Source organism: Thalassophryne amazonica, chromosome 4 (assembly GCF_902500255.1).
Source record: "Thalassophryne amazonica chromosome 4, fThaAma1.1, whole genome shotgun sequence".
Lineage (NCBI taxonomy): Eukaryota > Metazoa > Chordata > Actinopteri > Batrachoidiformes > Batrachoididae > Thalassophryne > Thalassophryne amazonica.
Window position 1 is genome coordinate 48356919 of NC_047106.1, and position 14985 is coordinate 48371903.

At 42.0% G+C, this 14985-nt stretch overlaps 1 protein-coding gene across 1 annotated transcript in view; it reads right to left on the reverse strand.

The window, feature by feature from the left end:
- Window positions 1–14985, reverse strand: part of LOC117508169 (calsyntenin-2-like) — a 1041373-nt gene that overhangs the window by 233034 nt on the left and 793354 nt on the right. The window contains exons 7-8 of the mRNA XM_034167838.1: window positions 4995–5252; window positions 2903–3024 (exon numbers count right to left, since the gene is read on the reverse strand). Of these exons, the coding sequence (XP_034023729.1) occupies window positions 2903–3024; window positions 4995–5252 (380 nt within the window). The remainder of the gene's footprint in view (window positions 1–2902; window positions 3025–4994; window positions 5253–14985) is intronic.

A 14985-nucleotide genomic window follows, 5' to 3' on the forward strand; every position in this document is an offset into this window, starting at 1 on the left:
GAGTCAAGCTTTCAAATGAATTAAAGCTCTGTCTGGGTTTTTGATTAATTAATAAGCTGGAATGGAAGATTGCTGCTAATCCTCCGCTACGAGCATTCTGACAGTTAGTGTGACTCGGGGGTGTTGACTCATTTAAACTAACATATTCATCCTGCTGTAACCAGGTTTCTGTAAGGCAGAATAAATCAATATGTTGATCAATTATTATATCATTTACCAACAGGGACTTAGAAGAGAGAGACCTAATGTTTAATAGACCACATTTAACTGTTTTAGTCTGTGGTGCAGTTGAAGGTGCTATATTGTTTTTTCTTTTTGAATTTTTATGCTTAAATAGATTTTTGCTGGTTATTGGTAGTCTGGGAGCAGGCACCGTCTCTACGGGGATGGGGTAATGAGGGGATGGCAGGGGGAGAGAAGCTGCAGAGAGGTGTGTAAGACTACAACTCTGCTTCCTGGTCCCAACCCTGGATAGTCACGGACTCAAAGGAGTGACCCTCTGCTTGGGCTGTTCTAACAGTGACGAGGTTTTACAAAATTTTACCAAGCTGAAGAAACAGGGTGGGGGGGATGGCATCATAAACAAAGTGTATTACTGAGATGAGCATATAATTATTGTTGCCACAGGCAGGGTGTTGTGGGATAAGTGCTGTGCCCTCGGGTGCAGGGCCAGCACCCATCCATTGTCAGTTTCACTTTAGCAAAAGCTGTCTGCATGGAAGACTGTATTCCGAAAGCAGACTGCAGTGGCTCAGACTTGTGAATTACACCAATTTTACTGAAATAATTCCTCGTGTTTCAAACTTTCAACAGTAAGACATTTTCTGAAACAAGTGTTTTATTTAGTCTTTTGAGCATTTCAAAACAATCTATTTATGAAACAAGTGTTTAATTTTTTAATGAATAATTTTCGCTGACTATTTCAAGCATTTTGAAAAGGGGATTTGTGTGAAGCAATTGGTTCATTTACAGTTTTGTGCATTTTCAAAAAAGGGAATCATCTGAAACAATTGTTAAGCCTGGTTCATGGGGCAGGATTTTAAAATTATCTGTAGGTTTCCAAAACCTGAGAGACTACACACGTGGAGATAAAAAATCATAGATCTAACAGGTTTGGTTGTACAGTGTGTAGTTGAGCAGCCACATGGTGAAGTCAACACACCACACACCAACAGATTTCACACACGAACATTCCCAGGTCAGACAGGAGATCTCACAAAAATCTCTCTCGAGATTAAACGTGACTTCAGACTAAACAAACGGAGATAGTTTGTGGACTATGTAAAACAGATGGAAAAAATGACACAAAAAGAAAAAGAAAAGGTGTTCTTTAAAAGAGTGGAGACAGTGCGACCACTGGAATTTCTGGTAACTCAGAACAGCTGTTTTGATTTTAATTTCCACTCCATGCGTCCATAACCTCGCTTCTCATTGGCTGCACGTCACATTCAGCAGGATGCACGCTCGTTTGTGCTCGGGGGACACACTACACACTGCGATATCGAGCCAAGGCAATCCAACATGTTGAATATCCCCGATTTGCAATCGGAGCACCCCTGAAGGCCTTCTGAGGAGATCAGAGTGCTCTTAACACACCACGCATGGCAGGAATATCTGCTAAGATTATCTTTAGCATCATCACGATTGTCGGGGGGGTCCTTAAGATTGTTGGAAGGGGAAGATCAGGTCCGATATCGGCCTAATTATCTTGCCGTGTGAACCAGGCATTAGATTTACTGTTTTGATTAACTGAAATTGTGAATCAATAAACACTGATTCATTTACTGTTTCAAGTATTTCAAGGCAGTGGAGCAATAGGGCACCTCTGTCTCATTTGAAGCCTGCGTGATATCGCGGGATCTGACCACTTTATCGGGACAACCGCTACTGTTGTGCAATATATACACAGCATAACTTCACACGGAAAGATGGTGTACTGTTTTGTTTTCGGCAATCGCAGAAGCAGTTGTGAAAAGTGTTTTTTTTCGGTTCCCAGTGGAGAAGGGAAGACGAGGCGAATGGGAGATGATGTGTCTGCAAGTGTTAGCCTACACAGCTAACCAGAGTAGCTCTGTTCTCTCACCTGCACAACCGCCTCAACACGTTTGTGCTCCGGGCCATAAACAAACCACAACACTTGCCCACTTTCCCACCGCTTCATCACTTTTTCTTTGTATTTTCACTTTGTTTATGTGTAATTTACACCAAAACTCAGCAAAAATGCTGTGTTTTTTTCCCCCGGAAGTAGAGAATTATTTTACCCATTTAGCGCCCGCCCTCAAACAAGACTGTGGTGCCCAATTGGATTGTTTGGTTCAACCTTTCAAAACAGCTTTGTTTTTGCCATTTTATGTGTGGAATATTTTAGGAGGATTTAAACCCAAAATTCACAACAGATACATCTATGGTGTCAATGTACCACCTGTTAGCGCAGACAAATAATGTGTAACGTGTCCAGTAACCGACAGTCTACACATAAAATGTATGACATATCCTACCATATCTCACGGCATGTCATGATTCAGCATCACGAAATATACATTAATCTATTGGTTCATGATATTGCCAGGAAAAGTTAACAATTTTCGTAACGGGAGCACAAATTTATTCTTATACATTCCGTGTCGGGTGCAAGAAACTAAAAGTGATTTGGGAAGGCTTATGGTTAGGAGAAGGAGTAGGATTAGGTTATGGTTAGGGGGAGGAGAAGGGTTAGTAATAGTTAGATAAAAAAAGTCACGAAAATTTGACTCATTTCGTGACGGGAGTACGAAAAAACCTGTGAGACTAGGTCGGATATATCTGCAGATAAAAATCAAATCCTTACCATGGCTGAAGTCTAAATCATACCTAAGATGTATCCAAGTTTCCATATTTACAAAAATTAGGTCAGAAGTCTTACCTGCTCCAGTTTCCAGTGGAACTCAGCAGGTCTGAATGTGTCCACCTGAGTAAAGTCTCTTCTTAGCAGAAACACCAGACGGCAGTTGTGGACGTACAGAGAGTAATGATGACGGTTCATCTCTACAAAAAAAAAGAAGACACCATCAATCAATGTAACACAGCTGCTCGCTGTCAGTAATCTGAGCTGTACAACCTTTCAGTCTTGGACGAGTTTTGTTTTGGTCTTGACAAGGAACACTCTCTTGTGTGCAGGTACCGTGATGTTCATACATTTGTTATATTGGGCAATTACAGAATAAACATGATACATCTTTTGAGCAACCAAATTATGTTGCAGACATAATTTTCCAGGCACCTGACCTTAAAATATTCAAACTCACTTTTCTGTATTGCACATATACTGTTTTAACAAACAATATGCATGTTAAATCTGTAATTGCTTGAGCTTTATTTTATTGAAATTATCTATTACAACATTTTAGTTTCTGGTTAAGGGTAAAACAAACAAGGTGCTTGGTGTGAAAGTGCCTCAAATAATAAATAAAAAGGTCCTGTGCCTGTTCCTTTAAATGGAAAAGAGTCGGTGCTGGCCACACCCACTCTCCAAATAGAGAAGCATTGTCTAGCTGTCTCTCTACCAGAGTACATGTGGGTGTGTCACACAGCACACAGACTATCTTAGGGGGGATGACTGACAGAGAATGCAGGAATCCACACAGGGACTTCTGTGACATATGTTACCCAATTACAATACGAGTAGTTTCAGACTTGCATTTTCCATATAGCAAGGCTGTTTCTACCATAGCCAGATAGATGGTTGGTCTTTTTCAGTTGCTGGGGTCCTGAGGCACATACTGGATCATGCCAAGAAAAATACACCACATGACCAAAATGCTGCTATTCATGTTCTCTCCATACAAGTGATACTCTTCATCCAAGTTTCTCTAAGTAACAGCCATTCAAGGGCTATTGAATCCTCCAAAGAGACTGAGTTCCAAAGACATTCAGTCATCAACTTAGGTCACTGGTTAGCATCCATGTGTCACAACCATACTGCAAGACAGGATCCACCAGGACCCTAAAGATGTGGACCTTCATTCTCCTGCAAAAAAAAAATTGGAACTGCCAAACATGTCTCATGACATCATGACTCCAAAATCTCTTCCCAGGCATCTCTGCACATAAAGGTCAAGGAACGAGAGACATGAATGTCACTGCCAACATAACTGACCATCTCCACAGGTTCAACACTTTCACTTCATAGAGATACACGTTTGATTGCTGAGTCCAGAAAATCATTGAAAGTTTGGATCTTAGCTTATTAAATACTGCAATTAGGGCATCCATTGATTCCACAAACACCCACAAAGCCAACATCAGTAAACCTTAACTTGACTAAAAATGCACCTGAGTTTTCCAGAAGCTACTCCATGCAGGGACTGAACAGTATAGGAGCTAGAACACATCCCTGAAGAATACCAGCAATTACTGGTAATACTGCTAGTATATACAGCACTCACAGCACCTATGTAGAGACTGGACATGGCGTCCAGCGATTTTTCGGGCTTTGATTGATTTCTCAGAATGTCCTAGACAGCAGCAAGTCAACTGAATCAAACAACTTTGTAAATCAACACAGGTTACAAAGAGGCACCACCAACGTTCATGCTTTCATTCAATAAGTACTTGAGGAGTTAGGATGTAGTAGATTGTTGACTTTGTGGGTGTGAATGTTCTAGTCAGTGAGCAGCAAGTAACTGGGATTGAATCCTGTTCAGAATAATGCTCAACATGGACAGACATGGAATTAAACTGTGGGTCAATTTTAATGTACATTAATAGATTGTGCATTATATGAACCAATCAATATAACAGTGTTTAAAAAAATGACCATATTCCCAAACAAAGCTCATGCATGCTGAAACACTGCAAAACACTCAATTTGATTTCTTCTTTAAAAATACATCCCAAGCTAATGTGACACCCTGCTGCAAGCAGGAACGAGTTTGGCAAGTACGTGCACAAAAATAGACTGAGAGGGGAATATTTTTGTGTCAGTGTCAATCCCTGACTGTCATGCTCACACTCACCAGTCTTGTCAGAATTACAGAGGAGAGTTTCCTTCTCAGCTCTAAGCCCAGGACTGGGGCCATGCTTCATCCAGGTTGCTATGGTGAACTGGTCTGTCAGGTTCTGGGGAACCACCCAGTCTGGGATTTTTGCTGCCTGATGACCGTCAAACCTGAAGATCAAGTCACTGTCCCTCCCGCTGTCGGTCACCAGGGATGATGTCCAGTTGGTGGACGAGCTGGGGGCGGGAAGGAGGTCACTGCTGCCTGAAGAGGCCCCTATTCATTGTGGAAGAATAATAGCAGGTGTGACAAAACACGTGTCAATAACAATCATGGCAGATATGCACTGTATATCAGCCTAACCTTGGCTATGATTATGTATGACTAAGGCAGATGGCAGCGCTCAATATGTAATCAATGACCTGAGATGGATCAAGGGTATGGGCATTGATTCATGGCAGATGAACCTGACTTTCAAAAACAACAACAACAACAAAAGAGCTAAGGGGCCAACATTCAAACACTTGGCACATGGCTCAGCACTAAAATGTGGACATATAGTGCATATATAAAATATTCACAGCGTTTCACTTTTTGCACATTTTGTCATGTTACAGCCTTATTCAAAAATGGATGAAATTTATTTTTTCCTCAAAATTCTACACACAATACCCAACAAAGTTTTGCAAATTTATATCCCATGGGAGAGTTCCCATGGGATAAAAAAGCTTTTCAACCTACCATCCCTGGTTCTCAAGACCAGGCACCTAAGTGGCTCTACTGTACTCTTCCTTTTTTGATATTTAGATATACCTTAGTATACACTAGTAGAGTTCTACCTTAGAATTAGAATATATTATAGAAGACATACCTTACTGAATTTTCATGTACATAAGTATTTACAGCCTTTGCCATGAAGCTCAAAATTGAGCTCAGGTGCATCCTGTCTCAACTGATCATCCTTGAGATGTTTCTACAGTTTAATTGGAGTCCACCTGGAGTAAATTCAGTTTAATTGAACATGATTTGGAAAGGCACACACCTGTCTACATATAAGGTCCCACAGTTGACAGTGCATGTCAGAGCACAAACCAAGCATGAACTCAAAGGAATTTTCTTGTAAACCTCTGAAACAAGATTGTCTCGAGGCAACAATCTGGGGAAACTTGCAGACATATTTCTGCTGCTTTGAAGGTCCCAATGAGCACAGTGGCCTCCATCATCTGTAAATGAGTGATCAGGGGAGAAGGGCCTTAGTCAGGGAAGTGACCAAGAACTCAATGGTCACTCTGTCAGAGCTCCAGCATTCCTCTGTGGAGAGAGGAGAACCTTTCAGAAGGACAACCATTTCTGCAGGAATCCACCAATCAGGCCTGTATGGTAGAGTGTCCAGATGGAAACAACTCCTTAGTAAAAGGCACATGGCAGCCCACCTGAAATTTGCCAAAAGGCACCTGAAGGACTCTCAGATCATGAGAAACAAACAAAATTATCTGGTCTGATGAGACAAAGATTGAACTCTTTGGCGTGAATGCCAGGCGTCACGTTTAGCGGAAATCAGGCACCATCCCTACAGTGAAGCATGGTGGTGGCATCATCATGCTGTGTGGATGTTTTTCATCGGCAAGAACTGAGAGACTAATCAGGATTAAGGGAAAGATGAATGCAGCAATGTACAGAGACATTCTGTATGAAAACCTGCTCCAGAGCTCTCTTGACCTCAGACTGGGGCAACAGTTCATCTTTCAGCAGGACAATGACCTGAAGCACACAGCCAAGATATCAAAGTTGTGGCTTCAGCACAACTCTGTGAATGTCCGTGAGTGGCCCAGGCAGAACCCAGACCTGAATCCAACTGAACATCTCTGGAGAGATCTGAAAATGGCTGTGCACCGACGATCTCCATGAGGAAGTTTGAGAGGTCCTGCAAAGAGAAATGAGCAAAACTGCCCAAAGATAGGTGTAGCAACCTTGTGGCATCACATTCAAAACTTGAGGCTGTAATTGCTGCCAAATGTGCATGAACAAAGTATTGAGCAAAAGGGTGTGAATACTTACGTACGTACACAGTAAATTTTGCAGAGTTAGATTACTCTGCTGGGACACCATTTGGTCCCAGTGAGTGGTGGGCACAATGCTAATCCGATAGCAGATAATTATCGAAGCTAATGTTTTTGCTATCAGATTATCTTTTCAGATAAGTTTTAAAACCATCAACGGACCAATTATTAAGTTAAGATTTACAGAGTTAAGATTACTCTGCTGGGATACCATTTGGTCCCAGTCAGTGGTGGGCACAGATCAGCTAATCCGATAGCAGATAATTATCGAAGCTAATGTTTTTGCTATCGGATTAGCTTTTCAGATAAGTTTTAAAACCATCATCGGACCAATTATCTTCCAATAAATTTCGTTCTGATAACTTTCAGTCCAATAAGATTTTCTTTGCTGGTAAAGTTTAATGTTTGTAAACCCTAAAATCAAACATTTTAGTCTGTTTATGGTGTGTTTATAACCACTGAGCAGACTGGCTGCCTGTCGCTTGCTGATGGCATCATCATTAAGCGCAAAACGTGATTGGCCGGTCGACACAGGGAGCATAGTGGGTAGTGTAATTCAGGTTCACTTTGGATGTTACAGTGACTTGTCCACTCGACACAAAAACAAAACAGACTAATTTTAACATTATTTTATTTTATTTCTTTGTGGCTGTAATTTAATCACCAAGACTCGGTAGGGGAAGAGGAGGTCTCACGGTGCAGCTGTGTGTACAGAGGGAGGGACTTTTCTTCACATTTCGACACTGTTTTGGATTGTAAAAAAGGACTGTTTATGTGGATTATTTATTCAGATGAATCCCACTGAAACTAACAGGTAAGAATTTATATTTACTATGTGTATTTTACTCTGCCAATCAATGTATTAATGGATGTATTTTGGTTGTTTAAGCCGCAGGGTTGAAAGCGTGTGAGAAAAACAGCAGCTTTTGTTCGTAAATGACGGTGTATCTAATACCGAGATAAACTGTAACTTCTAATACTGTGTTTTACTGCTTTTGAAAGATGATGACAGTGTTTGGGGTTTTATTTTTTTGTTTATTCATTTTTTGTCTGTTCTTTGTGTTTGTGATCCTTGAATTTACCCAGCAGCCCCTGCGGCACTTAAAGTGAAACTGGTTTGTCATAAGTCAACAATGTAATCTGATGTGGCCGCTTCCAAATCATTACTAATGGTTATCGGTTATCTGTAATAAAGATAAATTTTTTAGCAGTTTATCGGTTAATCGTCATAAAAGATAACTTCTCAGTTATCTGATTAATGGTTATCAAAGCTAATTTTTTGCTTAGCTGTGCCCACTGCTGGTCCCAGTCAAAACAGAGTTACTCTATCACGGTGCTAAATCAACTCTATCACAGTGTAAAATCAACTTTTGTTGGAGTACAAACACTTGATGTGACAAGACGGGAGAGCTGATTTCACTGTATAATCGAGTGTACGAGGTCTGCGAGAAAAATAACGTACCTTTTTATTTTTTCAAAAACTATATGGATTTGAATCATGTGCGATTACATCAGCCAACCTTGAACCCTCGTGCACATGCGTGAGTTTTTTCACGCCTGTCGGTTACGTCATTCGCCTGTGGGCAGGCTTTGAGTGAGGAGTGGTCCAACCCCCTCGTTGGAGTTCCTTTGTCTGACTTCTTCCTGAGAGACTGGCGCTTTGCTTTATCAAAATTTTTTCAGAACCTGTGAGGCAGATCGAAGTGGACACCATTCGAGAAATTCAGCTGGTTTTCGGTGAAAATTTTAATGGCTGATGAGAGATTATGGAGTCTTACTGTCGTTTTTAGGACTTCCCACGGAGTGGGACGTCGCGCCGCGCTCTGAGGCGCCGTCGTCAGCCTATTTCGAGCTGAAAACCTCCAAATTTAAGCCTCTGTTGACCCAGGACATCGTGAGAGAACAGAGAAGTTTCAGAAGAGCTCGGGATCAGCAGTTTATCCGGACATTCCACTGTTAAAGGAGATTTTGTAATGAAAGACGTGCGGACGATTGGTTTCTAAGCCTAGCTTCTACTAGTCTTTCCCATAACCTCGTGCTGTGGCTGATTAATTATGTCTCTGTAGTTACTGAAGCTCTGCAAATCACCCTTGTTCTTAAAATTAGGAGCCAGCACACTTTGTCTCCACTCCTCAGGCACCCACTCACTTTTCAAGATTTTATTAAACAATTTGGTTAGAAACTCTACTGCCATCTCTCCTTGACATTTCCATGCCTCCAATGGAATGTCATGTGGAAAAACTACGTACTCTTCATAGATGCCCTCACTTCATCCTTACTAATCTCTTGATTTACTCTCTCCACATCATCCAGCCATTTCTCGCTCTCATTTTCTTCAATCATCATCTCCTCAAAATATTACCTCCACCTTCTCAATACACTCTTCTCACTTGTCAGCACATTACCATCTGCATCTTTTACCACCCTAACCTGCTGCACATCCTTTCCAGCCCTGTCCCTTAGTCTGGCCAATCGATACAAGTCCTTTTCTCCTGCCTTACTATTCAGCTTGGGACTCTGACGAGGGCAGTCGCATCTCCTCCACTCTCCCTTATATGTGCTCTCTGCTCTCTACTTCACGAGACTGTGAATTCCTCAAATTATATTGGATACTGGACCTATTGGACTACTACTGGATTAACCAGCTGATCAATTAACCAACTGATCAGCTTGTCTCTGAACGCTATTGACACTATCTTTTCTACAAGACGGTCAGGTCCGGGGGATCCTACCTTCCCAGATGGAACGTATCCTGCAGGCTATGTTCTCGACTCCTGAGGGTCGTGGCATGTGGCATGCTTTGCGCCTTTCTCTGTTGAGGACATTGAGGATTTATTCATATTTGGTCTTATGGTAGCAGGGCTGGTACTTTCTGGCTTATGTGCTGCCCTGATCTATTGGAAAATTGGCAAGACGACGGCATCAACAACGATGGCCCCTCGCTTGTCCGCCATGATTAACGAGGTGGGCAAGGCAGTGCATTCTCAGTCTGCGATGACTCTTGAACTCAGACATAAATTGGATGACATCTTGGAGCAGATGCATGCCTTGCAGATAAAGATGAAGATTTCGGAGGAAGGGGAAAACAGTAGTCTTAATTCAATTTATATAGCGCCAAATCACAACAGAGTTGCCTCAAAGTGCTTCACACAGGTAAGGTCTAACCTTACCAACCCCCAGAGCAACAGTGGTAAGGAAAAACTCCCTCTGAAGAAGAAACCTCAAGCAGACCAGACTCAAAGGGGTAACCCTCTACTTGGGCCATGCTACAAAACATAAATTACAGAACAATTCACAGAACAATTCACGGACGAATATACAAGAAATGCTATTGGCGCACAGGACAGGAGGATCGCCAACATGAACACAACTCCCATCTCTGGATGGAGCTGCACCTTAAACAGAGAGAAAAAACAGAATCAGGCATCAGAAAGACAAGAAATACTGTATAATTTGTCAGCATTAAACAACAAGAAAAACAGAGAAATACTAAGGCGATCGCTGGCCACTAGCCCTAAACTTCACTAAAAGACCCAGAATTTAGGTAAAGTTGAGGCTGCCGCCCGCTCCAATTACTAATAAAATGAATTAAAAGAATAAAAAGTGTAAAACAAAACTGTACCAGTATGCTAGCCACATGAAAGGGAAAATAAGTGGGTCTTAAGTCTGGACTTGAATGTCTCCACAGAATCTGACTGTTTTATTGACGCAGGGAGATCATTCCACAGAACAGGGGCATGATAAGAGAAAGCTCTGTGCCCCGCAGACTTCTTATTCACCTTAGGGACACAAAATAGTCCTGCACCCTGAGAACGTAAAGCCCAGGCCGGTATGTAAGGTTTAATTAGGTCAGCTAGGTAGGAGGGTGCCAGCCCATGAATAATTTTATAGGTTAGTAGCAGAACCTTAAAATCTGATCTCACTGGGACAGGAAGCCAGTGAAGGGATGCCAAAATGGATGTAATGTGGTCGAACTTTCTGCTTCGTGTCAAAAGTCTGGCTGCAGCATTATGAACCAATTGGAGACCCCAAATGCTAGACTGCGGTAAACCAGAAAACAGAACATTGCAGCAGTCCAATCTAGAAGAGATAAATGCATGGATCAGGGTCTCAGCATCACCCATAGACAGGATTGGACAAATCTTCGCTATATTTCGCAAGTGGAAGAAAGCAGTCCTAGTAATATTTCTAATGTGGAGGCCAAAGGACAATGAAGGATCAAAAATTACCCCAAGGTTCCTCACTTTGTCAGTGTGATGTATGACACACGAGCCGAGGCTGAGCGTTAACTGGTCAAATTGATGCCGATGTCTCACTGGACCAAGAACCATCATTTCAGTCTTATTAGAGTTTAAAAGTAGGAAGTTTCTAAACATCCAACTTCTCACTGCTGCAAGGCAATCTTCTAAGGATTTTATGTGAATGAGATTACCAGCAGTTATTGGCATGTATAACTGAGTATCATCTGCATAGCAGTGAAAGGTAATCCCAAAACGCCGCAATATGTGCCCAAGGGGTGCTATATAAAGGGAGAAAAGCAGGGGGCCTAAGACAGACCCCTGTGGAACCCCAAATTTCATGTCATTAAGGTTAGACGTAGTGTTACTGTATAAAACACAGTGAGAACGACTGGTCAAGTATGACGTCAGCCATGCAAGGGCACTCCCAGTAATCCCAAAATGATTTTCCAGGCTATCAAGTAGAATATGATGATCCACTTTATCAAATGCAGCACTGAGATCTAACAGCAACAGAACCGTAGTGGTGTCAGAATCCACTGTAAGCAGAAGATCATTCACCACTTTAGTGAGAGCCGTCTCTGTGGAATGATATTTTCTAAAAGCAGACTGCAGCAGGCTCAAAGAGATTATTCTCAGTAAGATAGTCTACGAGCTGCTGTGACACCACTTTTTCCAGAATTTTAGAGAAAAATTATAGATTTGATATCGGCCGATAGTTTGTCAATACACTAGGGTCAAGATTAGGTTTCTTAAGTAATGGTTTAATCACTGCAGATTTGAAACATTTAGGAACAGATCCAGAAGTTAAAGATTAATAATTTCCAGCACAGTCGGCTCAAGAGTGGGCCACAGGTCCTTAAACAGTTTTGTTGGTATAGGATCAAATAAACAGGTTGTGCTTTTTGTTGACATTACGAGTTTTGTCAGCATGCCTAGTGAGATACTGTCAAATTCTGTAAATCTAGGTAATACCTCAGTAGTGGCGCCTACATCAATAGCAGGGTGTAGTGGCTGGATTAAGGCATGCCAGGATATGTTTAATCTGATGTCTTCTATTATCTTCCCAAAGTAATCCAGGAAATCTTGTGCTGTAAAAGAAGAGCGAACTACAGGTGGTTGTCCATGCAAAAGTGTTGCCACCGTGTCGAACAAGAACTCTGAGTTATGCTTGTTTTTGTTGATCAAATCAAAGTAGTAAGTCCGCTTTGTAGCCAATAATGCATACTTATAGTCTAAGATAGCATCACGCCACGCAAGGTGAAATACTTCTAATTTTGAACTACGCCATTTCCGTTCTAGACCTCTTGCGTTATGCTTGAGGTCACGCAGATAATCACTGAACCAAGGTGACTGTGATTTGGGGGAGCGCGGTTTTAACACAGGTGGTGCAATCGTGTCGAGTGTAGTTTTGAGCACTGAGTTTAAACTATCCACAAGTCTGTCTACTGACTGGGTATTTGTCAAATGTGAAGCTAAGACATCAGGCAGTCTAGCTTCGAGTTCAGTCTTAGTTGAGGAGTTGATGCATCGCTGTAAAGATATATAAGGTTGTTGTTCCACTAAACACGGCAGCGAAACTGTAAACTTAATAAGTGAGTGATCAGACACCACTGATGTAAGAGGCATGATGTCAATATTCATGACAGCAATAGCACGTGTGAGAACCAGATCCAGGGTATTTCCACTAATGTGCGTCGAATCCTGAATGCATTGCCGAAATCCTAATGCATCCACAATTTCCATAAATGATTTGCAGAGGGGATCAGAAGGCTTATTTATATGAATGTTATCTACACTAGTTGACAAGTTGGAGATGAACGCACCAAATTCATCTAAGAATTCAGAATATGGGCCAGGAGGCCTATATACAGTGAGAAAGTAATACGACTGATTTTTATTCTTCTGACCTTGGCAATGTGTAATATCCTGAGCAGAGCGGAGAATCAGATGTTCAAATGAGTGATATTTGTAACCCCCAACAGCTAATAAGCTAAACCTAGATTTATAAATAAGATCAACACCCCCGCCTTGCTTCGCATCACGAGGGACGTGACTAAATGTATATGCTGGTGGGCATGCCTCATTTAAGGGGAGGACAGCTGTAGGTTTAAGCCAGGTTTCACATAGCCCAATCATATCTAAGTGATGATCAATAATTAGATCATTGATTAACAATGATTTTGAGGACAGTGATCTTATGTTAATGAGACCCAGTCTAAGGACTTCAGTAGGGTTGACAGTTGAACTGTTTGGGTTTAGGGGTGGTTCCAGAGTAGCATATATAAGATGCCTAGAAGTAGGTTTGGGTTTAAGACATTCCACGCGCGCAGACACGAAATCTTTGCTGTTGCTGGAACAACCACTGGGCCATCCTCAATTTCAACATAATCTAATATATTAATGGGTATTAAGTTTGGAAAGCATATCCCTCTATGATTTTTATGGACATGACTACGGAAACAGGCCACAGTCTCAACTTGTTGAAATTCCCTCCCTGGCAAATAAACTACACTATCACCATAGTGGATTTTCTGCACTAAATGTCCCGCTAAGCTAATGGATTCCACACCCACATTTGTCATAAGCCTTGCAGGGTCTCTAATCACCTGCTCCGTGGCCTGCTGTAGATTCCTAATGTTACGCTCCCTGTAGAGCTCTATCTATGTTCGCAGACAAGATGGCGGCGCCTTCCCCAGTAGGGTGGAGGGCGTCCGGCATCAGCAAGCCACGGTGGCCCCAGAACGAAGGCCAGTTATCAATAAAGCTAAAGCCTTGCTGTCTACAAAACTGTGCCAGCCACCTATTTTATGATGTCAGCCTGCTAAATGCCTCATCAGTACCCCGGGAGGGGAGGGAACCAGAGACTATTAATCGATGCCAACACATCTTTCTGGCAAGGTCACAAGTCCTCTCTATGTCCATTTTTGTGACCTCTGAGTGCTTCATCCTGATATCATTGGTGCCAACGTGAATAACTATGTGACTATATCTCATGTCATGTTCCAACGTCTGTCTTCCCTTCTACAGCGTGAAGATGAGATGCAATGTTGGGAGCTCTGGCCCCAGGAATACATTTAACGTCAGCCAGCACCTGTAACCTGACTTTGCGGGTGATAGAATCCCCTATCACTAAAGTCCGGTGTTTCGGCCTGGAGACAGGAGTGGAAGTCACTCGTGGGCTCAGAGAATTCACATCTGGCAAATCCAAGGGGGAGAACCGATTCACAGTTCACACTGGCGAGTGTGATTGGTAGAGATGTGAATCGTACAACAACTCACGATTCAATTCGATTCCGATTCTTGGGGTGACGATTTGATTCAGAATCGATTTTCGATTCAAAGAGCTCTGAGAAAGTTATATTACTTAAAAAATGTTAATGTTTAAGAAAATGCAGCTTTACAAGGTTAATCAAGTGATTCTAGATGTAAATTTACTTATCTGCTTTGCTCATTCGGAGTTGGCTGGCAGTTTAGCGAAGCGCTGGTCAGTAGTCGGCAGAGACCGCTGCTCCCCTCTTTTAGCTCCAGTTGATAGCATAGCATGTGGGCTTGTGGATTTGAAATGTTTCCGAAGTACCTGACTTTCATTTTGCAGATTCTGCACACTGCATAAGACATGTCAAGCTCCTTCTTACGCAACAAATAATAAAATCCAAAATGCACCCAAACATTTGCCTTCAGCAAATACGGTGCTGGCTGAATTAGCTC